At 42.7% G+C, this 27628-nt stretch overlaps 2 protein-coding genes across 9 annotated transcripts in view; one reads left to right on the top strand and one right to left on the bottom strand.

Moving 5' to 3' along the window:
• The window catches only part of GRIK2 (glutamate ionotropic receptor kainate type subunit 2), an 840407-nt gene that overhangs the window by 121776 nt on the left and 691003 nt on the right, over window positions 1-27628 (top strand). For 7 of the 8 annotated variants that reach the window (XM_081530944.1, XM_081530945.1, XM_081530942.1 and 4 more), the window contains one exon: window positions 22051-22457. In XM_081530944.1, the coding sequence (XP_081387070.1) occupies window positions 22343-22457 (115 nt within the window). In that variant the 5' untranslated portion in view covers window positions 22051-22342. Of the gene's footprint in view, window positions 1-16770; window positions 16962-22050; window positions 22458-27628 lie in introns of those variants that run through there. The other variant, XM_081530943.1, reaches the window with a different exon arrangement.
• On the bottom strand, window positions 1768-18155 carry LOC145522002 (uncharacterized). The gene is made up of 3 exons (XM_081530950.1): window positions 16649-18155; window positions 10660-10806; window positions 1768-5034 (listed from the first exon to the last, which is right to left on the bottom strand). The coding sequence occupies exon 1, from the start codon at window positions 17211-17213 to the stop codon at window positions 16650-16652; it is 564 nt and encodes a 187-aa protein (XP_081387076.1). The 5' UTR covers window positions 17214-18155; the 3' UTR covers window positions 1768-5034; window positions 10660-10806; window position 16649.

The raw sequence follows: 27628 nt of genomic DNA, 5'->3' as shown, positions 1-27628 counted from the left end.
TCAGCCAATCTGGGACTGGGAGGATATGGCAGTCAAATGGCTGTGGGTGGGCAGTTTAGTAACATGATATCCACAGATTAGGCTAATTCTGTTCTCAGGTAGAGAATCTGCCTGCAATGCAGAAGACCCAGGTTTGATCCCTGGGTTGAGAAGATCCCCTGGAGAAGGGATTGCCAACCCACTCCAGTATTCTTGCTTGGAGAATTCCACAGACAGAGGAGCCTCACAGGCTACAATCCATGGGGATGCAAAGAGTTGGACATGACTTATAAACACACATCAACATAATTTCTAACTTCTGCCTTTGCCCATACGTGTTATTTTGCCCACCTTCCCTTCTCTACTAGAGTGTTCTCAGCTTTTCATCTTTTAATGGCTATGGAAATTTTGAGATCCTCCTCTAATTGAAGAGTAAATTTTTAGCGTCTATTATTGTCATCTTCAGCATCATATCCCCCCAAAATAAATTTTTAGAGCTTCACTGTCTTACTGAAACTAGCAAAAGCACAGGGGGTTATCATGTTACTTTGTATATATGGGTGGAGTTGAGCCCACCCCCACCTTCACGCTCTGACCATTGAGCCAAGAAGGGCTGGGGAAACCTTTATCTTTGACCCTTCACTAAGCTTCAGTGTGCTGTTATGGGGCACTTCACCAGGTTCTAGTAATTGTCCCTTGAAGGAAGAGGGAAAAAAAGAACACTAGGGCGCCTTTGAATATAAATTGAAAATGAGGCTGTGTTATTCTAGATGTAAGAGTCAGAGTACATGGGAAATGGCTCTGATGAGTGTGGAACTATTCAACAAACACAAGAATGGAAAAGCCAAAGGGCAACTCTTGTTTGAGATGATTTTAGTGATGGGGTTTTTAAAAACTAAAATATTTATGCATCATATTTATCTATATTTCCTCTATTTTCCATTGCCTTTTCACTTAACAGGGCCGATAGGACTTGTTGGTACACTCACCACCTTAGTTACTTTTTATATTCTTAAAGATTTTTCATATCTTCTATATTTTTGTTGTTCTCCAGTCAAGAATTGATGCCTTTGAACTGTGATGCTGGACAAGACTCTTGAGAGTCCCTTGGACAGCAAGGAGATAAAACAGTCAATCCTAAATGAAATCAACCCTGAATATTCATTGGAAAGACTGATGCTAAAGCTCCAATAATTTGGCCACCTAATGAAAAGAGCCAAATCACTGGAAAAGACCCTGATGCTGGGAAAGATTGAGGGCAAGAGGAGAAGGGGGCGACAGAGTATAAGATGGTTGGATGGCATCACTGACTCAATGGACATGAGTTTGAGCAAGCTCCAGTAGATGGTGAAGGACAGGGAAGTGTGGGGTGCTGCAGTCCATGGGTTTCAAAGAGTCAGACACGACTTGGTATTCATTCAAAGTAACGTAGTACTTATTCACAAAGCAAGTTGGATTGTAGACATCTAAATATGTTTTCTTGCCTTTAGCAGTTTCTTCTGTGCCTAGTAAAAGATTTAAATGCATCTAACTATGAAGCAAAGATAGAAAGGCTTAGAAGGTTGCAAAGATTGAAGAGTTTGGTCAAAATTGGCAATATACAAATTGAATTTAGTTATTAATGTGTTAGATTGATTTATTAGAGCTGCTCTTGACAGGGAACACAGTTTGTTTACAGTGAGGAGTTACCTAACTCTGAACATACTGTACATGGTAATTAGAAATTGTCTGAGAAAACCATAGTCTGCCTGCTGGAGCCAACACAAAAACAGCCAGAAACAATTGGGGTAATGTAGGGATGAGGTAGTGTTTCATTTTATTATCAAAGAAAAAAAGAACTCCTCAGGAATCTTAACAAAGGAACTGACTGTCTCACACTCAGGGAATAGATAGCAGAATACAAAATTACAAGTGTTTTGACTCCAATCCTGTTCCCATTTCTTCCAAGACCAGAGATGGGAAGGAGACAACTGAAGCAAACAAGCCATTCTGAGAAACAAACACTTAGAAACCCTACAGATATGATTAAAATCTAAACTTCTGTTTGGCTTTAAAAGTTTTTTAATATGTCAAATGACCTGCTTCAGTGACATGCTAATCCCACCAGTAAATAACCCCTATGCTCTCTTATTAGTAACATATTCAAGCTGACCAGCCAACATATGTCCAAACCCCTGTGTGTATATGTGTGTCTTTTAAATCAAAGCTCCAGGACTCAGGTGACTACTACTTCTATCATGGGCTTCCACTTGTTAAACCAACCAGTATCAGTCTCCCCAGAGGGTGAGAGGGCACACAGAAGCCCTGAAGTGGTAATGAGGGAAAAACAGCCCCAAATAGCCAAATTTTCAAGCACTACCTCCCCTACCCCCACCCAAAAGAAGATGCTTATTTCTACCCAGACTACTCACCCCAAATTTGACTCCCTGTGACCAGAATGATATTTTTCTCTTAATGAAAAAAAAAAAAATACACATTTATCTTCATATCCATATAAATACTTTTTTTGTTTCTACATTAAAACATTAAAATACTACTCTGCTTAGTGTTATAAATGGAGGCCCAAGCAACAAGAACTTTTTCTTTTAAGGTAGAGCTATCCATCCATTTATGGGCTTCCCTTGTGGCTCAGACTGTAAAGAATCCGTCTGCAATGCGGGAGACCCAGGTTCAATCCCTGGGTTGGGAAGATCCCCTGGAGGAGGGCATGGCAACCCACTCCAGTATTCTCACCTGGAAAAATCCCATGGACAGAGGGGCCTAGTGGGCTACAGTCCATGGGGTTGCAAAGATTCAGACACGACTGAGCAACTAAGCACAACACAGCATATCCATCCATTTATACTGAGCTTGTCAGGGCATTTAGTTCCAAGTAAGGGAAGCACTACACCAGGAGGGCAGCCACCAGGAGGGCATTTTCCTACCTGATTTCCCACCCTTCCTTCTCCCCTAATTCTTACTTTTAATAGAAAGTTGGTTATAACCTTGTAAATAGTGAGACTTCCCACCAAGAAGGAAAATCCTAACTTAACCACAGAATCAAGTCCCCCACCCTTCATTTCAGCTACCTCTCAGAGAAAGCCCTTCCCTCTCCTTCACGTGCTCTCTGTCTGGATAGCTGTGCCTATTGGACAAACACACATGATTAAACAGAAGCAGTGATTATGTTTCCCTATCCCCCTCCCCGTTTATATTGGTCTTTAGAAACGTTGGTTCAGGAGAAGTGGGACCTGAATGATATCACATGTTTTTGTTGGCTAAAGTTGCCATGACAAAATACTATATATTGGATGACTTTAACAATGATTTATTTTCTCATTGTTTTGGATGCTGGAAGTCTGAGGTCACTGTGGCAGTATAGTTGGGTTCTGGTGAAAACTCTTCCCGGCTTTCGAACAGCCTGTGTCCTCACATGAGAGAGAAAGAGAGGGTTAGCTCTGTGTCTCCTTATAAGGACATGAATCCTATCATGAGGGCTCTCATGACCTCATCCAAACATAATTATCTCCTAAAAAGTCCAGTCTTCAGGGGGACTTTCCTGGTGATCCAGTGGCTAAGACTCTGCACTCCCAGTGCAAGGGGCCTAGGTTCGATCCCTGGTCAAGGAACTAGATCCCATATGCCACAACTAAAGATCCTGCCTGCTGAAGCTGAGACCTGTTACAGCCAAATAATTTTTTTTTTAAGTATAATCTGCAAATGACATCACAGGAGGTGTTCGAGTTTCAAAATATGAACTTTGGGAGGACACAATTCAGTCCACAGTGTCATACAACTCTAGGTTCAGTCATGTCTCTTTGTCCCTGAAGTTGCGCCTGGCCCTGGAGAGCAAGGCGTGCTCTGGACTCTTTTTTGTCTGGTGTTCTGGTTCAATGCTGAAGCAGCCTTGCTGCTGGTTCTCTTCTGACCTTAATGGCACCATATTTTTTTTAAGAGATTTTGTTTTTTAGAGCAATTTTAGGTAATAGGAAAATTGAGCAGAAACTACAGAGGTCCTATATACTCCCTGACCCTCTACACACACACAGCTACCCTCATCATCAACCTCCCCCATCAGAGTGACACATTTGTTACAACTGATAAACCTGCACTGACACATTATAATCATCCAAAGTTCACACTTGCCTTGGGCTTTACTCCTGGTTTTGTACATTCTATGGGCTTTGACAAACATGTCATGACACATCTCCACCATTATAGTATCACACAAAATCATGAAATGATTGCCACAATAAGTTTAGTGAAACTTCATCATCTCAAACAGATGTAAATTTACAGAAATAGAAAAAAAATTTTTTTTTCCTCGTGATGAGAACCCTTAGGACTTATTCCCTCAACAACTTTCACATATAATATACAGTAGTGTTAATTATATTTATCATGTTGTACATTACATCCTTAGTATTTATTTATCTTATAACTGGAAATTTGGACCCTTTGACTACCTTCATCCAGTTCCCCTTCCCTTTCCCCCCTGCCTCATAAATCTACTTTCATTTTCTACAAGTTTGTTTCTGAGGTATAATTGACCTACAGCATTCTGTTCATTCCTGTGATTTGATATTTGTACACATTTCAAAAGCATCACCACTCCTCCAGGTCTTTTCATAGACAGTTCATTTCTTTTTTGTGCTGAAGAGGGTACCATCTATAATTGTCTGGATTCCTACTCTTGACTGCAGGTCTCTTTATGGCTAGATTCAGCCCCAAGTGTTCTCTCTTCAAGTGCCAGAGTCTCCATCTCTGCTTCTAAGATCTTGGTCCTCAGAACTTGAGCTCTGTCAGCCTTCCTCTTTTTACTCATTCATCTCATCTTAGATCCATGTTCCTTTTTACTGCATAGCTTGGTATCTCATTGACAGCTGTCCTTGGGTAGGTCCCTGGCTTCTGCTAAACCCACCAGTTTGGTTGGCCTTCCCTTGTGTGAAGTCTTATCCTTGCCAGAGCCCTTGCCAGTTGACAGGCAGGGAATAGCAGTAATGCTATAGAAATATTTATGCATTTGCCCTTGGCAAAACTCAAGCATCTTCTAAGCAGCAAACTGGAATCTTGCCCCTGGGGAGAGAAATATGCAATGGCCAAGTGAATCTAATAAAAAAAATTCACAAACACACACGTGTGTGTGTACACCAAAAGACTAATATATTAGGTAAGTTATTAAAATATGTTTTTCTTATTTTATTTTCAAAATGGGATTACTATTAGTAGTTAAGGTACAAAAAAAAACCCACTAACATAGTAGTTATTAAAATATTTTTAACAAAACCACTAACATATTAGTTAAGGTAAGTTATTAAAATATTTTTTTCTTATTTTCATTTCAAAATGGGATTAATGTTAGAAAATTTTGAAACTTATAAATTAACACTGTTTTTCTTTATAAAACAAATGATTTGCATGCAAAACATATTACTTTCCCTTCTCTCTCTCCCCCTCACATCCTGAAAGTTAAACAGGAGAAAATCCAAACAGTGAGGAAGAAAGCTGGTAGCTTCATGGGTGCCTATAATGTAGCAAGTCAGGGATATTTCTGAGAGCCAAGGCTTGACTCAATATCATTAACATGATCCAGGCCTATTTGGTTCAGTTCTTTTATCACCATCTGTAATTGTACTTTTTTTTCCTCACAGAGAAATAAAATGGTATGATGCAGAAAGAACTCCGTTAAAAGCACTGGAACATTAACCTTTCTTAGTTTCCCTGTACTGATATAAATGACATAATTGCATATTGTGTTTGAATCCACATGGGAAGTCTGAAAGGATGTTGTGAGAATTCATCTGCAGGTTGTTCAAGCTCTATGGAAATATGAAAAGGCGCTATATTGGGGAAATACTGCAATGGTAACAAAATGCATTGTTGTTTAACAGATGAAAATACGATGGAGGGGGAAGGCGGACTTGAGAAAGCACAGTGATGGGTCAGGCAAAGGAGATGGCTTTAACCACTGATATCTAAAGCAACCTCTTTGCTCCCTCTTTGATGAGAGTGGAGACAGTGCCAGGATTTTATGAATGTATGTCATAATTATGTTTGAGTATACTCACAATAACCTGTTCTTAACCCATATCTGAGAACAATTTGGTAGTTGTTTCTTTTCCAAAGGAGTAGTTGAAATCTTTCTTTGTTTCTCTGTAAGTGTATGGCCGAATTCATTGTTATAGAACTACAGATGATTTAATTTAACATGAAATGAATGAAAAATGGACATACTCCCAACTTGATTGCTGTTAGCATTTTAATAGTGGAAGAAGTGTCTTTTTACACCTAGAACTAAACAAGATCTGAGGGAGAAAAGGCTTAGAATGCAGGGCTGAGGAAGCAGCATGCTGTCTGTCCCCAGGGAGAAAAGAAATCTGTCCTCATTTTGAAATAGCTTTTGGCTATGGCTCAGAACCACTCAATGGGCAGCTTTAGAAACTGTAGTACTTTCTTTGACAAACAGAAAAATCAGTGTATGTCTGTGTACTCTTAAGAGAGACAGAGAAGGTTAAGAAGTAGATGCAGAAGTTTATTATGTGCTTGTAACAAGCACCCATACATACTATGAAATATTCTTTTTTTTATTATTAGGAAACACTATGCATTCTTCTGTAAATATAACTTTACTTTTTTTCTGTTAAGTTTCAGATTTCAGTTATTTTGTTTTATATTGAGATCATGTGTTCCAATTCTACATTAAGGAATAGATAGATGTATATAAATTAATCAACATGTTAAATATACAGGAGGACTTTAACCACAGTCTTAGATTTTTTTTTCTTCAATGCTCTTCAATCTTTAAGAATATCTCATTTTGCAGAGAAGTGAACTGGGGGTACACATCTCCTTTTTCTATCAATGATATCTTTCTTTTCCACACTTGACAGTCTAATCTTAGATTTCCCTCACCTATTCTATTGCAGGCAATAGAAAGTGTCAAACTTAAAATCAAGTTTTGAACTTGAAGAGTTTTCATAGGGTCAGTGGAGTTGAAAGTTAGGATTCTTTTCTGTTTAAAAGCTATGTCAACCAGGAAAATACAAGAATCAGCAATTGTTTTATTTGTTTTCTGCATGAAACACTGTAGGAAAACTGACATATAAATAAGACATTTCAACAATATGCGAGATAAAGCCTTGAAAATTAGTTCAGTTTCAAAATGTTTCAGAGTTGTCCTTCTGGAAAAAAACTACTTTTATAGAAAATAGGGTAACACTATTTTGAAGATGCACTGATGGTACTGATGTGAAACCAAGCATATTATCAAAATATACACTTGGCCAGGAGAAGGCCTCCTATCCACCTAGTACCTTTCATTTTCAAAATGGTATTTCTTTCTTATTAAAGTCACTCCTAGGGAGTAGAGTGAAAGAGTCTTAACTTCAGAAGTAAGCAAAACTATGCACAACAATCATGAGTAGACTGAGGAACTGAATACCCTTCAATACCAGTCTCTATGCCATCTTTGCAGGATTGCTTTAGGCAGATTTAGTGAGATAAACATGCAAAACACCTATTGGAGTGTCTCCATACAACATGTAGTGGGTTGGGCAAAAGTTTGAATTTTCCCATAAGATGGAATGGAAAAAACAGGATGAACTTTTTAGCCAACTCAATATTTAACAAAGATTTTTTATTTTTTTAATCTTCTTCAATCTTAAAATGAGTACAAGAACAAAAAAAAACCCAGTAATACTGTACGTTCGCCATCAGATTTTATATGGGAAACTTGAATATGGAACTCCTGCCAGGGTTACACAGTGATAAATGAATAATCTTGGGAAAAAGGAGAAATAATTAGAATATAAGAGCTGTTCCAATAATTTTGTCTTAGTGACAGCAAAGGGGCCAATGCACTGCTGATGTATGCATTAAAAGCCCTGGCTCTTCTGAGCACAGTCAGATGGAATCACTATCTTCTAGAATTGTCCAGTCACTAGCAAAACAGAGGCTTACTTACGAAACTTGACCATCTGCAATGCTCATTCCTTGTATCTAATTATTAAATTCTATCTCAGAAGAAATAATCAGTTTTAAAGTTTATAAGTTTGGGGAAATAATTTTGTAATATTTTAGCTAGTAATTATGCATGGACACAAAAAAATATGTGATCCATAGTATACTATATAATGTGGTGCTTTAGATGTTAGAAATTATAATTTTTACAATTAAATTATTTACATTTTTCAAAATACTTGTGGGATAGTAAGACTTCTTTAGTAAATCTCAACTTGATAGCACATACAAAGACTTTTTCTAAATAAGGTCACATTCACAGTTCTAGGTAGATATGAATTTTGCTACTGCTACTGCTAAGTCGCGTCAGTTGTGTCCGACTCTGTGCGACCCCATAGACGGCAGCCCACCAGGCTCCCCCATCCCTGGGATTCTCCAGGCAAAAGTACTGGAGTGGGTTGCCATTTCCTTCTCCAGGGCATGAAAGTGAAAAGTGAAAGTGGAGTCGCTCAGTCGTGTCCGACTCAGTGACCCCATGGACTGCAGCCCGCCAGGCTCCTCCGTTCATGGGATTTTCCAGGCAAGAGTACTGGAGTGGGGTGCCAGATATGAATTTTAGGGAGACACTATTCAACCCATATATCCAAGTTCTATGATTTTCTCTAGAAATGTTTATTACTTGGGTCCAAGTGCTAAATGAGTTTAATCGGGGTGATATTTATAAAAATTATTATGGTACCACTTCCTGTACACATTAATTTTAGACACAAATTATTAAATTAGTGTTTTTAGTGATTTTTGCTAAATGAACAAAATTTATCTCTTTTTATAGAAATGTTTGTTTTCAAGATATATTATGAGTTCTGCATATTTCTGATGATTTTGAATAAAAGATAAAAGCAAAGAACTATATTTTTTTGCAGCTCAGTTTTTTATTTCAGAAACATTTCATCATCTGGATAATGGTCAAACTCTGGAGGCCTGGGTACTGCTCCCATTTCACCAGTGACTAGGATGTGATCCTGGGTCTGTCAAGAAACTATCAAGTTTTTAAAAATTTAATCTCCTCGTAGATTTCAAAATATTAATAAATCCCTCCTCCAGAGTTTACAAATAAGTAGACAGAAGCATATAGGAATTAACTGAGTTACAAAGACATTATATTTAAATAGAGGTTCAGCTGGTAGAACTCTTAGTTGAGTGTTGTTTTTGCTATGCATACAATTGTTCTAAAACTTTTGCTCCTCATTTGTAAAAATGAGGAGAATATATCCTGTGATTGTTTTTGTGCCTGCTCAATCACGTCGGACTCTTTGCAACCCCATGGACTATAGCCCACCAGGCTCCTCTGACCATGGGAGTTTTTCAGTCAAGAATACCTGAGTGGGTTGCCATTTCCTTCTCCAGGGGATCTTCCCAACCCAGCCAGGGATCCAACCCATGTCTACTGCACCTCCTGCATTGGCAGGAGTATTCTTTACCACTGAGCCACTTGGGATCATGTAAGAATCAGATCATGAGAGTCCCTTGGACTGCATGGAGATCAAACCAGTCAATCCTAAAGGAAATCAGTCCTGAATATTCATTGGAAGGACTGATGCTGAAGCTGAAGCTTCAATACTTTGGCCACCTGATGGAAGAATTGACTCATTTGAAAAGACCCTGATGCTGGGAAAGATTGAAAGCAGGAGGAGAAGGGGATGACAGAGGATGAGATGGTTGGCTGGCATCACCGACTTGATGGACATGAGTTTGAGCAAACTCCGGGAGTTGGTGATGGACAGGGAAGCTTGGCCTACTGCAGTCCACGGGGTCACAAAGAGTCAGACATGACTGAGCAACTGAACTGAACTGAGCCACCTGGGAAGTGGTAACTCTCTTTAATGGTTATTATAAGTATAGAATGAGGAGAAATAAATGAAAAATATTTGCAAATTCTAGATTCTCCTCCCTTATGGCTGAGACCATTTTCCAACAATTTTGGTTTCTGACACTTGGACCTTGACTCTGAAGTCCCTTATTGTAGTGAAATAGATACAGTAAAGTACATGTAAACATGAAATCTATGTCTTAATTTAAAATTAGTGAATAGTGGAAAATATTATAGAAATTACTACATTTCTTCTGTTTTATCCCCCAAAATAGCAATTTTAATTATCAGCTATCATCAGAAGTGTTTCCATATCACAGATTCTTTTCTTCTGTTTTCCTAATTACAGTATATATGTATCTAGTATCATAGAAAGTTAGCAATTTGTCAGCCTAGAATAGCAAGCAGAATATCAGGGACAGTGTGTTTGAGCACATTTCCAGTTTGTAAGCAAGTCTTGGCTGGATAGCTCTGTTTGTGAAGTAGAAATATGGTCAACAGACCCTTAGTCCCTACAGTCCACAGAGAAGACTAAATCAGCTTCTGATTCTTACATGATCAACTACATAAAATATTGATACAGTTAAGTGATGCATTGCTGTTCATCTCTTTGTACTCAAATTTCATGTATATTTACAAAGGGTCACTGATCTGGAAGCAGATCGAGACAGTTATCTTAATACAGTAAAAGTTGCTGGTGCAATAGATTGCAAAATAAGTTTATTTTCCAATTCTCACACTTTCCATTTGTATACTGAGTTTGGACCTACATTTTGATCCTAGCCTCTAGTCTATTTTCCTTCCATTTTAAGCTTAATTTACAGAATTAAAAACCATATAATTTACAGATCCTAAAAACCGAATTCTATTACCTCTGTTCTCCTACAGTGCATGTCCAAACAATCCCAACAATTCGATCCAACAGTCTGTGTGATCCTTTGGTTGGAAGGAATGTGAAAGGTAGGAGGTCAGCCATGTCCATATTCTTAATGAATGTCAGCCCTTGAAGCTGGGCTCACCTGCAATAAGAGATTCAAAAGCTGCTAATTAGCATCACTACATTAAAGTAGAAGAGGAAAAATCTATTGGGACCCTGGTCAGTTCCTCTATAACAGCTTTCTACAGCCTGGATGACCTCTCTAGGCAGGGCCCGTTACAGAAAACAATAATTCTGTATCTAACAACTTCTTTTATGATGAACTGAGTCAATCAGAATGTTTTACTGCAGAATGAAAATTAAATATAAAGCCCTATTCAACATTCTGAACCTAGTTTACAAAGTTTGCTTGAATATAAGCAAATATACAAGTATCCTATCATTGGAACAACCCAGGAACACGATGTTCTTGGAGAGTGCTGGACTGCTATATAGTCAGAAAGTTCATATAAGCTCTGGCAGGTATAACTTCTTTCACAGAGGGAACAGCTAGGAAGGTATTATCATTAAGCACAAATGGTTATTACTAGAAGTGTCTATATCTTTAATTCTCACTTATTGCAAGAACTACTCTCTTGGCAAAGGACAGCCTTTAGTTTCTGTTGAGAACACTCTTAAGGGATCAGATCAAATTCTGGGTCTTTTTCTTGGACTCTAACAAAGGCTGAGAAATGCCCTCTGCTTGCTTTTAAGCTGGCTTCCCCTCTGAGAGGCAGCTGCTTCTGGTTTCTGGCTCCGGATGAATCCTTCACTCAGGGGGTTGCTGAGGAAGCAGATCTACTCAATCTGAGTTGCTGCGTATTCTCTAGCCCTCCATATTCCCAGCCTAAACTGTTGGGCTTTACCCCTCACAGCTTAGTAACAACATCTGAAACCCTTGGGATAAGAGAGAACTGGGCAGATACTGCTTTGTTCTGCCTGCCTCTTCTCTTGGACCAGCAAGAACAATAAACTACAAAGTTGTGAATCCTAGTTTTGCCTTCGCTATTAGTTTGTCCATAGGCAAGTTACATACCTTTCTATATTTTAGTTTTTTTATCCTTAAAATAGTGACTATACTTTTGACAAGATTGTTCAAAGAGTCATATGTGATATCTTATGTGAAACATTTTGGAATAGGGTAGGATTTATATGGGCTTCTCAGGTGGCGCTGGTGGCAAAGAACTTTCCTGCCAACACAGGAGAGGTAAGAGAAGTGGGTTCGATCCCTGGGTCAGGAAGATCCCTGGGAGGAGGGTCTGAACCCACTCCAGTACTCTTGCCTGGAGAATCCCATGGACAGAGGAGCCTAGTGGGCAACAGTCCATAGGGTCACAAAGAGTCAGAAACGACTAGAGCAACTTAGCATGCATGCACACGTGCACAGGACTTATATAAATAGATATTTTCCCCTCTGAAACCCTTTATTAAGCTTCCAAGAAACAGGAGAGATTAATGGTAGGTGGGGAATAGTCCTGAGGATTTATGTTGGCAGTTCCTTCATGATCTGACCAATTAAGATGCTGTTTTTTGAAGAAGCATGTACTTCTGTCCCTGTGTGCCTTATCTCACCCAGAGTGGGACCCCCTCTCTACCTGCCCGTATGCCTAAGGATCTTCAGAGTTTCTTCCCTCCTTAGTTGCAGGTGGGATGGGGAGTCTAATAAGAAATATTTTCTAGTACAATGCCTCTCTACTAGATGCCACTTGTGTGCCAATACATTCCAACTTTAATAAAAGTGCTTTCTACAAAAGAAGGAGCAAGAATGTCATGGTCTTGCTAATAGAAGTGACTGTGTGCCTTTAGAAATATCTTGCAAAGTATATTGCCTACATTTTTCCTCATTGTTTTGTCTTCATTTCCTTAAAACATAATAAGCATTCAACAAATACATGCTAAGATAATTAATAAATAAGTAAATTAGCTAGGGGTTGAAGATAGACTCAGCCAGTTAGAGATTGGAGAAGGGAGGGGACAATGGTAGAGAGGAAGATGAAATGAGACCGTACAAAGGAACCTCAAGAACCTAAAACTTAAATTAGTAGGAAGGGTGCATGAGAATCCTTGGAATGCTCACAGACATGTAGATATCTAAGTAGAGTACTTGAGGAATACTTTGGTCTTGGTACTATTTCAGGAGTCCAGGCAGAAGTGAAATGACTAAGTGAGCAAATTTTGACACTGAGAAAGTTGGAATGCATTATGTGTGAAAGATGCTAAATGGAAATAGATTTACACATGAAGTAATAAACTGACTATAAAAGTAGAAGAATGAGTCATTTCAGGTGACTGGGAGGTCTCATTGATGTGTTGAGTCTGGATATGGTCACATCCAGAATAAAGAGAATCAGTTGTATGTTTTAGATGCCTAGTGAGATGGGAAAGTGCATTGGAGGAGGTACTTAGATCTCTCTGCCACCTTTTCCTTTCTGAGGGATGAAGGGGTATATCTCCTCCAGAACAAAATAGCAGGCAAAAGCCTTGAGAGTTCAGAAGCCTGGCAATAATGACTTTCTCTGACCCACACTTTCATAGACAGAAGTTAAAACAGGGGTCCAGAACAACCCCACACACTGACCACAACCTTAGCACCATAATACGCCTTGGAGATCGTTAGGCTTAACCCCCACTTGCCTTTTCTCCCTTTATATAGCAGTCTTTGCAAGAAGAAGCCTGAGGCTTCCAGGTTATCCTGTATCACTTCTCATCTCCATATTGCTGTGTACATCTCCAAATCCCAAACACTTCCACTGTTCCCCTTGGAACTTAGTCTAGACACCAGGTATCCAGATGTAGAACTATCCTTCACCCACAGTGTGACTTTGAGTAAGTATGTTTGTTTAACTTTCATCATCTGAAAAATTATGTTGTTGGACTAGGTTGGTGGTTCTTAGCCTGGGGTTGAGGGGCTCATAAGCCTTCAGTGGGCTTCAGGTGCTATGTGCATCTCTTATATTGTATGCAAGATTTTGAGGCTATGTGCGCAAGTGTACATTTTTTTCCCATATACCAAGATCTGTGACCCTGAAATGGAGTGGAAGTACTTGAAGTTCCTTACAGTCCTAACTTCATATGATTCTAAGTTTTGAAGGTGGATGGCAGAAGACAGGCTGATGTTGCACTGCACAACTAGGAGGCAGTCTCAGTCCTGCCACATCCTGAGTTATTCACTCCTCTGTTCTCACTTGTAAAATGAAGACACCGGACTAGATTATCCAAACAGTATCTTCCAATTGAATGAATACATGTAATTCAAACAAACAGACCAACACAAAGAAACAAAACCTGGTAGTAAGCTTGGAAATTCAGTGATCCCTGCTGAGTCCTCAGGAGTCAAAATCCCCGACATGCTAATGTTCTAAGAACATCTTGAGAAGGAAGATGGAGAAGTGGTTCCTTCATTCAACTTAAGCTGAGGGACTCAGCTACCTTCTCAAAGATAGGAGATCAGGTCTTCAGTATGACTGGGAAAGACTTTCTCCAGAGAGACTTGGGATCTGATATCTTAAAGTTTAACTCCATAAATCCTGATATAAATTATGGAAAAGATCTTACAGTGTTGGAGAATTTATTTTGAAGGTTTACATGGGTGTGTATGGGCTAAAGTTCCCCTGTGAGTCCGCTTTTCTCATTAGAATCCAGATAACATTTTATTTAGAAAATGAATTTGTCACAACTTGCATAATTTCGATTTGTTTCACTTTTCTCGCAGCTCTCTCCTCCTGCCCCTCATGCCCTTTCCAGTGCCTGTTATTTCTGTCTTTATGAGTGTGTCCCGTTTGCTCTGGAAAAGAAATCCAAGACCAGGTTGGAAAAGAAATTTACAACTAGGCTCTAAGAACACACATAGGACTTAGAGGAAATTGTCTGATGCCACCTCTCCTTCTCAGAAACAATGTGGTCTTGGGGACAACAAGGTGGAAGTGGGAGACTGAGCCCAGGAATCCCTTATTCTTTCATTCAGCACCTACTGCATGACAGAGGCTATGCTTATCACAGTCAGATGAGGCACACTCCCTACGCTGCATTCTCAGAGTCACAACAAAACAAAGCTGCATCCTTCCGCCCAGGGATTTGCCGCAGAATCTACTCTGTGTCCAGTGTTTTGCTCCTCCCTCCCCTGGAAGTGGGGAGGCCAGTCCTGTGATGACAAGGAAAGTGTCTCTGGCCAGTAGACAAGTTGTCTTCATTACTCCTGTGAGGCAATGGGATTGAATGGGATATTTTACTGGGCCTGGCCTGAACTTGGCTGTACCTCGAGAGCCCATTAGGCTGCAGGTCACAGCAGCTGGAGCCCAGGCGCCCAGAGCCGGTCACGCGTCTGTGCTGCCCGCTCCTGGAGGCACAATGGAGTCATTGACTATTTATTTACTCCCTACAACAAGGCCGCTGTTGACTTAATTACGGGAGCCTCCCTTTCACCCTAGGGATCTTTAAATGACTAACGGGACACTACACTGCCACTAACTCATCTCTCCTTAACTTCTTTAAAACCCGAGTGTTCCCTGCCTGGGCGTGGGCAATAGGCATGCAGGGAACAGGAGGGCCTAGAGTGGTGACCCACCGGGTAGACTGGTGGTTTTGCTTGAGAGCCAGATAACGTTTGTCAGGAGTAAGTTTCTGAGAGCTTCAGGGCTGGGCTGAGTCAGGCGCTAGCCTCAGGGTGTGGAGGGCCGCAAGGCTGCGTCTGGAGCCGACAAGAGAGGGCTTAACTCCACCAGGACTCCAAGAAAGAAAGCAACAAAAGGACACAGGCTTGTCTCCAGTTCAGACAGCCAGACCCTTGGGGGTGCAGGGTCTCTCTACTTCCGGAGCTTAGGAATCAGACTGGAGTGTCCCCAGGGATAAGGGCAGCTCCATGGGATCTCACCAGGCCCCCTCCTTACACAGCCGGTTTGAAAACTGTCTCCCGGCCCAGCGCGCCCGGCCTGCTGCCGCTCATCCTCACTTAAAACTTCCCAGCGAATCCCGGCTGCTTGCCAACTTTCTCTGGGGGCAACTTGCGAAGTCTCTGCTCTAGTTAATATTGTAGGGCCGAGGATAAAATAGCGACGGTATTGAATAGATGTTGACTTTTCCGACCCAGAGGAGTGGAAATCGGGGATTGTTTGCAGAAGCTAATCGTTTCTACTCAGAAGCAGGGGGAGCCAGGTTTGCTCGCAGCCGGCGGCCCCTCCCTGGAAGCTGGGCTTCGAGGTCTCGGAAATTTAGGCACCCCTCCCCAACTCGGGCCTATTTAATAAGTCTACTAGAGATTTTAGACCGGTGGCCGCCAGGCCTGGAAGGCCCCCCTTGGCTTGTTTCGCCAGTCTTTGAGTCTGAGACCAACCAGATCTCGAACCCAACTTCCTTCCGCGATTTATTTGGATTGGGAGGTCAGGGACCTGAGAGGAAAGTAGGCGTCTGCCATTGAGGCTCCAGACGGGCTCAGAGACTGTCCGCTGACCCTCCTGCCCCCAGCCCCTGACTCTCGGGATTGTCTCTGTTTTTAGAGATGGAGGCAGGGAGATGGGCGCCGTGACGGCGGCAGGTCTAACGGGGTACGGGTACCCGGGGGAAGCCCATTGGTAGGGTGCACTTGAGGTGGAGGTGGGGGTGAGGCGCAGGTCAACGTTTTTCTCATAGGGAAATGACAGAAGTTGGACTAAGAGGGCCACTTTGGAGACTACCAGCTTGCTCCCCAAATCCTGGCAGCAGAGTAGATCCGTTGCTATGGTTTCGGAGAAGTATAAAAGCCACCACCCAGAACCAAATGCGCGCGAGCTCCTTCTACCTGTTGTCCACCACCCAGGGCCAGGCAAATCCCTTGGCGATTTGCATCACTCCCTAACCAAGCATCACGTTTCCAGTCGCCCCATCTGAGTAGGCAGGCGTCTACCGTGGGGAAGTCCAGGCCGGGGAGTTCATGATGTCAAAGTGTGTGTGGGCGCCCAGAATTTTCTCACCTTAGCTCCTACGGTCCAGGGGCGCGCGCTGCGCCCTGGTGGCCGCGGCGGCCCGGAGCGTGCAGGGACCGCGGGGAATAGAGCGCGGCGCCTTTAAAGCAAGAGGCGAGGAACCCCCGCCAGGAGGCGTGTCTGTCTCCGCCGCCGCCGCGGCTTCGCGGTCTTCGTCTCCGCCGCCGCCGTCACTCGCGCTCGGCGCCCGCGGCTGCGCTGCTCTGTCCGGGAGCCGGGGACTTCCTGCCCGACCTCCTCCGGCTGCTCCTCCCCGAGGACCACCCCTCCCCCTCCCCGCCCACCTCACCCCCGGCGAAAGGTAAGGGCTTCCCTCGGGTGGGCTCCGCTCCGGGCTGCCTCCGGAGACGTCTGTTCCCACGAGGAAGGAGAGACCCGGGGTGGGCGAGGGGCATTTTCCGCCGAGAGAGGAAGAAGGCGCGGTGGAGCCCGGTGCTCTCGGGGCACCCGCTGGACCGACTAGCTGCGAGTGGCTTTGTCCCACTCGCCTCAGCCAATTCCCGTCAAGGATGCAACTGGCTCGGTTGGCTGCAGGCGCTCGCGTCGTCCCCATAAAATAATTTAATAAGCGGACGTGCCAGGAAGTGGCCTCAGCTATTGGGACTCACGCGAGGCGAAGAGAGACAGATGGCAAGAAGCTGTGTGTCCGCCTGCGGGTCTGACCAACTCCCCAGCCTCCCTTCCATCCGCCCTTTCATCTATTAACCCTGCTCCTTAGTTCCGTGCTGAGGAAGTACAGACATTCATTTTAACCGGTACCAGTACTGAGAGCCTCTGAAAAAACTCGGAGGGTGTCCCATTCGGGTGAGGGGAGTGGTGTTACCAGGGTGGATCATAAACGTCAAGAACTTTTAATGACTCTCATCCTCTGATATTTTTACCTTCAAGGAGTTCTTTGCTAAACCAGGGGACCTAGCTGAGGTATCTTAGAAAATGATTTCCAATTTAGGGACTAGGAGAGGTTAGAAAACTTAACTACTGCTATCCTGATGGTAACGCACAGATTATCTTCTCTCATTTCTTCATCTTCATGCTGTAAGTATCATGTCATCAGAAATTACCTTATGAATTGATGGTTATTTTAATTTCACAACAGATCATGATTCATTTGAATCTTAGTTTGTAGTTTAGCTGCTGAAGATAGGCACTGATATTTCAGTCTTGATTTGTATCAGTTCATTACCTTGTAACTTTTTATATAAATCATTCCTGTAACCACCAAAACAGCTTCCGGTGGCCCTAGGAACTTATTAAACAAACAAAATGAAACACACAGAGGGAAGGTGTTAGAGAAATAAATGATGCTAGAAATCTTACCTGTTTTCTTCTATTTAAACCCATTAAAGATTACACAGTTCTGAAATTTTTTGAAAAAGGTTCCAGGTCATGTAAATCTATTCCAATTCAATTGCTTAATTAAGATACACTTCTTTTCTCATCTAAAAATTAATTAAGCTCTAAATGTCATTAATCATCAATGCAGCAGAATGTTGGTGTAACAGCTGAAATGTGTTCAGAATCACAAGGGATTACATAGCATAGCACTCATAGTTAGGAAGGGTGAAGTGCAAATATGCAACAGTGTGGTTTTAACTGATATCAGCTCTGACATTATTCTCTGGCACCTCTAATGCCATGGATGAACAGGCTATTTATTTTAGCTTAGCTGCAATACAACAGGCCACATACATGGAAGAATAGGTCAGGTGTTACTATAAGATGAGGTTTTTCAAATGTCACATATCAGCAGGACTTCAGTGACAAGTCAAATGGAATTCTTAGAAAAAATTCCGTGTGAAAAACTGAAATATAACATGAAAGAACCTTTGAAAAACACCTTTGAAATTCAAGTTGTCCTGGAATATGTATTTGCTATTTCTTGCAAAACGTAGAGGCATTGTCTTTTTAAACCTTGTGCTGTGAGGATTATTACACATTTGTACATGCCCCAGCAGGTGGCAGCTAACTAGAATAAGATTCATTTTCACTGGGAGAATAGAAAACTAAAATTGCTTCTCAAGTAATAGTGCCCAAGAATAAGAGGTCATTAGTGTCAGTAAATATAAAAATAGAGTAAAAGATGAAGCTAATGGCTTTTTGTTGTTGTTGTTATTGGAACAAGCTCTGGGTGAACATGAAATGCATTTTGTTCTTTGCTAATTTATCAGGGGCTTGATATCTTTCATGTCAGCCTTCTATCTGTGGTTTCTTTTTTCTTTTCTTTTTTAGGTTTACTTTTAGACACAGCTCCTCCGTGTGTGTGTGTGTGTGTATGTGTGTGCATTTGTAGTTTGTCATCTCTGCTTTGACCTTGGAACCTACAGAGTTTTGGCTCCTGGAAGTAAAGGTTGCCATATGGTTAAAATGAGAAAAAAAGCAAACAAAACCATGGAATAAGGTGTATAAACCTCAGAATTACTAAATATATATGATTGTCTGACACCACTAGCGTTTTGTTTTTTCTTTTGAGGAGCAAATTACAAATTTAAAAGAAGAGTTAAATATGATCAGTAAATACTATATAATGACTCTATCAATCCTTCATATAGACCCAAAACTATGATGTGTGGTATCAGTATTGTGGAGAAACTTGTAATAATTTCAGAATTGCCATACTATAAGGCATCTTCTACACCATCAAATCATTTTGTTCTAATATTGGGGAGGTAATTTTAGGGGTTTTATTGTTGTTGTTTTTGCCCCGGGGGTGAGTGAAGTTTAATGAGAAAGAATGAGAAGTAGTCTGATAACCCTGTAACAGATGGAAATCTGAAGGTTAAGAATTCTAAAGCGATAACTAATTATACATTTTAGAAATGTCTTTAGCCACTGAACACTAACAAAATTATTCAGTATTCTGAATTTTGGTGGTCTCTCAGGCAATTTTCTTTACTGAGAGACAAGTAGTTTAGTGCTCATGAGGGGACTCACAGTTAAGGTAAATGAATGGCTTTTGTAGCAGTATGCCTTGGAAAGGGATGGCTATTGGCACATCCTGGGTATGCTAAGCAATCCCCATTAAGTCACACTGAAATATACACACAACACAGTTGACAAAATAGTCTTCTTGACAATGTGAACAATGTAATAACTCAAATTCCCAGAATCTGTATAGTAGAAATGTGCACATTGTCACTTCCTATGGTACATTACCCATTCAATGTACTACTTTCACCGTACCGCTCCAAAATAAATCTACGTCTGGAGCGCTGTCCGCGGTACTGAAGAAAGGTCGTCTCTTGTCTTGCAGAAGTTCAATTGGACAGGTGGAGTTGCTGTCTGTGGTGTTGAAGTCTTTCAGATTAGCTGATGGATGTAAATGAACCTAATTTAGCATATGTGCAAAATTGGTTCTTTGGGGACCAATTAATGGTAAGAAATATTTGCGGTAGACTTTTTACTGCCTAATTTACTATGTAAGAACTTCATGAATCTGGAAGCTTGATCTTTCAGTACAGCTAGACACCCAATAAATAATCCCACAAAACCTAAATAGTTTAGGATGCTAGTTTTAAGTAGAAAAGTTACAACTGTAATATCAAATGCCATTATGTTAACAGAATATATGAACAAGGAGTTATGGTACATTTTGTTTTCTCAAGTTCCATTGAATACTAACTATACTGCAAAACTGCAGTATTTTGATTAGCCACATCAGAACATGCTATTTTTCGGTAGAAGATATCAATTATATTGACATAAGAAAATAAGAATATTTATTTTTTCCCTGGCAATCATTATTATCTCTCCTGGGATCAAAAAGAAAAAGGACAAATAGAATGGAATAAATGAGACAGCAAATACAAGACAGGGCATGTTGTGCTGTACATGCTTTACAAGAGATATTTTAAACATGGACTGAAGGAGTCGCTAGATACCCTTGGTTTTAGCACAAGGTGTTCCCTTTAAAGTGCTCAAATAGTCAGATTATTTGATTGAATTGCCTGCTACACTGCACAACTAGCCATTCATGATACTTATTTTTGACACTGCAGATATGCCTCCATTAAAGAAAAAAAATCAATGCCCACCTAATGCCTTTGCAGAATGTAGGTTTATTTTCAAATCAGCATTTTATACTGTCTTAAGAAAAACAGATTTAAAAAATCTTGCTATCTAGAAGAAATACTTCTCATATCACTCATTTAAAAATTAGGTATTCTTCAAATATGATATGATCTGATAACTTTTTCATAAGGGTTAACATATGTCCTCTTAATTGGTTATGAAAATGATATTACTGTTAAGGTACAATTTCAGCAATTTGCCTTTTGGGCTTCCTGATCACTTAAAAATATTAATATATAGTAATGTATTTATCACTGTCCAATTTATTTTCACTTACTAATGTAACTATTATGGTTGGATATTTTACCTATATGCATAGAGGACAGCTAAAATAAGAAAATATAATTATGTACTTTTTTTCTTGAATAAATTGTGAAAGCCAAGACAGTCACTGTCTGGGGACTCTGGTTATTCTGATCAGAACACTAGAAAATAATAAGGCATTTTTAGACAAAACCACGACACTCAATGCCGCTTAAGCTACGATTCCATATTTCATATCTTCAAGAAAAAGATTTTCAGACAATCAAAGTGAGAGGAAATTTGGGCATAAATTATTGAAGCCTTTGGAGTTTGCTGCACCTTTTCAAATATCATTGTATTTTAATATATTCACAATTATTTTAAGATAAGGTGAAAAATGAGTGGGGAAATATGATTCCTTCATTTTATTTCAACATTTCCTCTCTAAAAGTCCACTTGCAGAAATGTATTTTTATTGCTGGGTAGTAATCAAAGAATGTCTCACCTAAGTTTTTAAAGACTATCTCTACGTCTCCAATAGCATTTCAATCTATATCAATGCCTAGGCAAAATTCTAGAAGTATTAAAAGACCCTCGTTCAGCCTAAAAACAAGTTACATTTGCAGTAATTTCCTCTGTTTTAGACCACTTCTTTATTTACAACTCCTTGGCAAAGTGACTTTGACTTAGCTTGTCATTTATTAAAATTCACCAGTTTATGTAGGAAGTCCACTTGCATGCATCAGTCACTATCTTAGTAGACTTAAAAAGCACTTTTTTTTCCCCACGTAAATAAATCCAACTTCCTTGCAACTCAAGGTGGGCGACCAGACCGGTTGCATAATAGATATTGGGAAGCTCACTGGCAGGAAGCCTTAAGAGGCAAGCAGCTATCTCAATTTTTCTCACTTAATCTTGGCTTCACGTCAGAAGCTGTGCAGCAGTGCAGTAGAATAGGGCCTGGCGAAACCTTTGCAAGCAAAGCGCCTTTTGTGTTGGGACTGTGGAATGCTCCCGGCGCCTTGGCGGTTTCCAAGGCTGGATTTCCTATTGATTTTCCCCCTCCTCTGCTTCCCCAGGCTCGCGCGGCCGGACATTGTGGGTGTGCGTGCTGGCTTTCTCCCGGATGCTCCCCGACTAACATGGATGTCCCACCATCCCTTGCAGTGGAAGGTTGCTCCTTGGCGCAGTGAGTGAAGAACATGCAGCGATTGCTAATGGGTTTGGGAAACGGAGACTCCTTCCTCTCTCTGTGACCATGCCGTGATCGTGTCTGCGGCCACCACTCGACGCATCCTCATTCCTACCCAAACCGGGAGCCTAACGCTAGATCGGGGAAGTGGGTGCCGCGCGTGTGGACACAGAAACACCATGAAGATTATTTCCCCGGTTCTAAGTAATCCAGTCTTCAGGCGCACCATTAAACTCCTGCTCTGCTTACTGTGGATTGGATATTCTCAAGGAACCACACATGTATTAAGATTTGGTAAGATTCCCCATCCCTCTCCATCGCCTGCTGTCCGGCTCAGAGGCAGCCGGATGTAAACAGGCGTGTTGGCTCTGCTAGGCGGGTGGGCTCGGTGCATTTCGACCAGTTTCCTGCTCCGATGCTTCCCGGGGTTTGAAAGGACCCACTTGTGCTTTTCATTTCATTTATTTTACCCCTTTTTATTAAAAAAAAAAAATAGCCGCGGGAGGATGAAGAGAGTGTTAGTGTGTGGTAGTGGTCGCTGCGTTACCTCTCCATGGTAGCCGGTGTCAGAGTCGGTAATGACGCTGAGGGTACAGCCACCACCGGTGCTCCCGCTTGTCTCCCCGGGAGCCTCCGGGCTTGGCTCGCAGCTCCTTCCCCAAGAACGTGAGCGGCTGGAGCTACACGCCTCTCAGATTGCCCGGCTGATGAGTTAATATCTGGTAACTCTTTGGCAAGTTGGCGCCTGTCCGCTTCCGCGTGGGACCTGGACAGGTCCGCAAGTGAAGGGCGCTAATCTTTTTGATTTGTCATCAGAGAGAGCCTTTTCGGTTAATCTCTCCATTTTCTCAATCCCTGGTGCCTTTATGGATACGCGGAGCTTTAAAAAAACATAATGTTGTAAGGTTGACAGTACTTAACACGGGAAGGCTGCTGTTTGAGTGAAATAGCGTTATAAGAAAGGGCTTCTGTCTGTTTTTAACTTGTGAGTCCTCTCACAGCTTGCTCGCTGTGCCTCCCGGACTAATACATGATTAACAGTGATGGTAGAGGTGGAGGGAGTCTGTGTATGGGAGCCTAAGTCTGCACCTTTATTTCACTTGTAGCATGACTTAAAAAAAAAAAAAAGCTGAAGTGGCAATTATATATTAGGGGAATCCATTGTTTTTCCTAAGGAATCAGGTTTCTTTAGGGGTCAGAGGAAAATCTAATCATGAGACTCCAGTGGAAAGGTTGGCCAGATTTACTTGGAAGAAATGAAGTGTGGGCAACACTCAGCCTCCCTCCACTGGCCAATGGAGTCTCAGTAGGAGAACTAGTCAGGGAAAGTTTCCTTAAGTAGATAAGTGCCAGAGAAGAGAAAGCCAACAGGGTAAAGGCTCCCACTGTGGGCGCCTCCTTTGACAGTTCAAGTGGATTTAGACCAAAGAGTGCAGGAAACCGTATAATCCTGAGTATGTGTCTTTGAGATAAAAGCAGATACATTAAGTCACTCAAATTTAAATCAGAGTGATTGCCTGCATTTCCCATTATGTCAGCAGCATCTTCTCTCTTGTCTGTTTCTCATATGCTTTTTCTATAATGATAAAATTTATCATCTATCTGGGGCTTTGTGGAACCTGGGTAGGAATGCTTTCACATAGGGAGAAAGGGAACCCTTCCTTCCCTCCCCCACCACAGTACATAGACACACCTGGAGGCCACAGGACTGGTAATGAGAAAAGACAATAAGTGGATTCCTACTGTAGTAGTTTTTCTGCTTTCTGCATGCCTTTAGATGGTTCTTAAGCACGTTGCTCTTAGCAACAAGCGTCCACAGGAATGCTTGTTTCTTTGGATGAAATTAAACAGGTCCCTGTATCATTGGAAATGTGTGTGTGTTCATTTGCTCTGCTTCAAGCATTGTAAGTGCCACAGTTTGGTAGTTTTGCCCAATATTTTGAGTAGTACAACCTACTTATTTGGAATACTGAGGTGTCTCTTGAAGTGTGTTTGTGAATGAGTGTCTTAGTGTGTTTGAGGACTGACTAAGTGGGGGGAAAAGAAGAAAGATGGGAGCCGGAAAACGGCCAATACTCTAAAGATTTAATTATTGCTGCTCTGGTCTTGCAGCATAATATTTGCTGAATCATTAGATTGTTACATTCGCTGATCATTTCATATCTTCATATTAAAAATCTTGGCGACTGTTGCAGACTGTGTAGCAGCTTTCCAAAAGAGCTGACACACACACAAACATACATTTTCCTAGACCAGTGCTTACTAAGAATGTCCGTAAGAAATAGGGTAGTAGGCAAACACCTTCCCACCTGTGCCTTGCTACCTTAAACCAACTGTCCAGTTTCTAGATAACCTGTTATTTTCTCCATTAACTTCAAGCATCTTCCACGCGGAGATCCATTTTCTCTGGTTGTGACTCGAGTTGAGTGGTGAAGGACTGTGTACATTATAACCATTGGAACATTTCCTTGATGGAGATACTTTGATGCAATGGCGGGAGTTTTATTTTCTTCTGGGAAAAACATGTTCTGAATGAAGTGGAGGTTGGTTGCGCGCGTATGAGCCACTCTCGAGAAATGTTATTTTCAACTTCAGCTGAAAAGGCGAACCAGAGCCTCACCGCTGGCCCGGAGTCTTGGAACGGAAGGGAGTTGACTTGCTAGTGGAGCAGCTGCCTCTGGGGCGCGGGTGAGGAGGTGGCCTCTAGCCCCTTCCCCCTCCGACCCCGGTGTGGCCTCCGCCAGCCGCTCGGCACCTCTGCAGCGGCGCTATGGCAACCGTGGGCCCCGTTCGGCTACCGCCCCATCCTCAGCCCCCTTTACCGTAGGTGGCGGAAAACCACCTTCGCGGGCTGTAAGCAGTCCTTTCCCGGTTTTCCCCGTTCGCACTATGACGGTGATTTGACCCTGCGTGCTCCTACCAACGGGTGTGGATAGGGGAGCAGGTTAGGGTGCTGACTGCTACTTGCCGAGTCCCTCGCTACCCCCGCCCATCTTCTGGATGGATGATCACTCTCTCTCTCTCTGTCTCTCTCACACACACACGCGCGCGCGCGCTCGCGCCGACAAATGCACTCTCGGGAAGCACGTCCACCACTCTGGCACAATGACTCCTCTTTGGTTCCCAGGAAAACTTCCTGCAGTCGCGTGCGCCAGCGCCTGTATACCGGCGCCCGCTCCCACCCCGCCTGGCCTGGGGCTGCACACCCAGGCCTGCTACTCCGAAGATGCTTTGCAAACACCTCCGGGAGACAGTCTCCCGAGCGCCGACTCCAGGGAGCTTTCCCGAAGCTTTCGGGCAGCCTGGAGCGATGGGGGAGCGACCTGAGGGTCAGCCTAGGGTCAGCTCCTCGCCCGTGGGCGGGCCGGCGCCGCGCCTCGGGTGGGTCGTGGCGGATTCCCCTCCCTCCATCTTGGCTTGGCCCAGACTGCCTTCTCCAGGGCGACCACCCAGCGGGCGCGTGGCCACGGTGGAGCTTGAACAGCTAGAGGGTTAGTTCCCCCCGCTCCAGGTTAGGGAGAACGTCCGGGGGTCGGCGTTTCCGTGCGCGGAACTGCCACGCCCCCGCGGGCCCTCTCTGGTGCGCTCCAGCCCGGCAGCCCGCGGCGGTGGCGCGCGATGTAAATGAGGCACCTTTGTCTCCCCGCAGCTGCGGCCCGGCCCAGCCTGCGGTTGGAGGGGCGCGGGCGGCATCCTTCCGTCCCCGGGGGCGTGGGCCTCACTGCCTTGTTCTCCCAACGTGACAGTGGCTCGGGGGTACTTGAACGTTTCTCTTGTTACTTTCGCCACCCTCTCTTCCGGGTCCACTCGACCTCTGCTCCCCGGAAAGCAAGAGGAGGAGTAGAAGCCGGCTCGGGAGCGGGCTCCGCGCAGGGCTAGCAGTCCGGCCCCGAGTTTGGGGGGAAGGGAGCTTTGGAATCTTCTTTAAGGAATCACTCCCCAAACCACCACTTGTTTAGGATCTTTGAGGTCGAGTTGATCACATTCCTTATCTGAAATGGCATTTCGAATGCCAAGAACGAAGACGTGAACCCAAACTTTCTCTCAAACTCGTGGGCAGCTTCTCCAAGACTGTTCTCTAGGAAGAGCTGAGCTGGTGATAGGCGACTAATTCCCTTCAGATGTCGACCTAGCTTTTCTCTTCAGCGTGTCAGTAGGGCGGCTTTCTTAAAAGACCCCAGGCGAGGTCTTCCCAGGACGCGCTCGGACCTCTTGGCACACTGTGCGCTGGCCCTGCGTCCATGCACACGCGTAGCCTCCTCCCTGTGCCCAGGCCAAAGGTGAAGGCCGCCAGCTCAGGGACAGCCTAGGTTATAAAGCGCACAGGGTGAGAGGGAACGGAACGGGTTCTTATGGAAATCCCCCTACTTAGTGGCTAGTTCATGTGCTCCCAGATATAATAATTAGCAGCAGATGTACTAGATCAGAGAGGATTGTGAGCGAATTGGCTGGGCTTGGAAGCTGCCACTCTCTACAAGTTCTTTGAAAGAGATTTTTCTTCCTTTGGGAGGTGAGATGGGCGGGAGGGAGGAGTGGCCTTACATCTGGAAGCCGGAAAACTGGCTCTTGGGAGGCGGGGATGGGGGAGTAACAGCGGCTTCTGAGTGAAACAGATAAAGCCCGAACACCTGCTCAGTTGAGCTCTGGAAAGCAGGGGAGGGGAATCTTTCCAAGAATCGCCAACACTACTGCCGCACTAAAAAGAAAAAAAAAAATCTGTTTTTGACATAAGTTCCCACTTATTCTTAAAGCTTCAAAGAATAGCTCTGATGTGATCCATCAGCGGAGGCCACTCATTTCAGAAAATGACTTTGAAAAATGATCTTACCATCCTCTAGAAATAGCACCCCTTCTCCACCCAGACACATGGAACTCAACACGTTTTCTGGCGTTGTGAGGTTGTCTTTATGCAGTGAACAGGGGTTTGTATGTCAGTAGACATTTCTCCAAACAGAGCACCTTTTGCTTTTTAACTTAAATCAAGTGATCATTGCAGTGTGTTCATTCCCTGAATTCTCAAATGACACTGTTTCAACATTTACTCAGCACAGGGAAGTTAATGCTCCCACACAAAGGAGGAGCGTAACATAGACCAAACATGGGATGCATCATTGATTATCAGGGCCTTTTCAAGTCTATTCACCTTTAAATAAAGGGTTGCCTATGATAATGATGACATAATCTTTGATTTTCTTTTAATTATGAAAATTTCTGATAAAGAAGATGCCTTATTCTTTTGTGGTAGAAAGTCAAGTGAGAGAAATTTATTTTCTCTTTCTGTCCTTAGGATTTTACTGTGTTATTGTAGCTCCAGTTCCGTTTATTCCCTGGAAATTATCGATGTCCATTTTGACATATCAGAATAGAAAGTAGTTTACTGTCTTGCAACTGTACTATCCTTACATCACTGCATCATTAATCTGCATTAAATCATTAATCTACTGCATCCATAATACCTGGGGTTT

Source organism: Giraffa tippelskirchi, chromosome 9 (assembly GCF_054371585.1).
Source record: "Giraffa tippelskirchi isolate mGirTip1 chromosome 9, T2T-mGirTip1v1.2.pri, whole genome shotgun sequence".
Lineage (NCBI taxonomy): Eukaryota > Metazoa > Chordata > Mammalia > Artiodactyla > Giraffidae > Giraffa > Giraffa tippelskirchi.
The sequence above is the reverse complement of the archived record's forward strand: the minus strand, read 5'-3'. Positions and strand labels throughout refer to the sequence as shown.

What these genes read in the sequence shown, in the direction of transcription:
- LOC145522002 (XM_081530950.1), bottom strand. Translation starts at nt 17,213, where the DNA reads ATGGGGACGACGCGAGCGCCTGCAGCCAACCGAGCCAGTTGCATCCTT.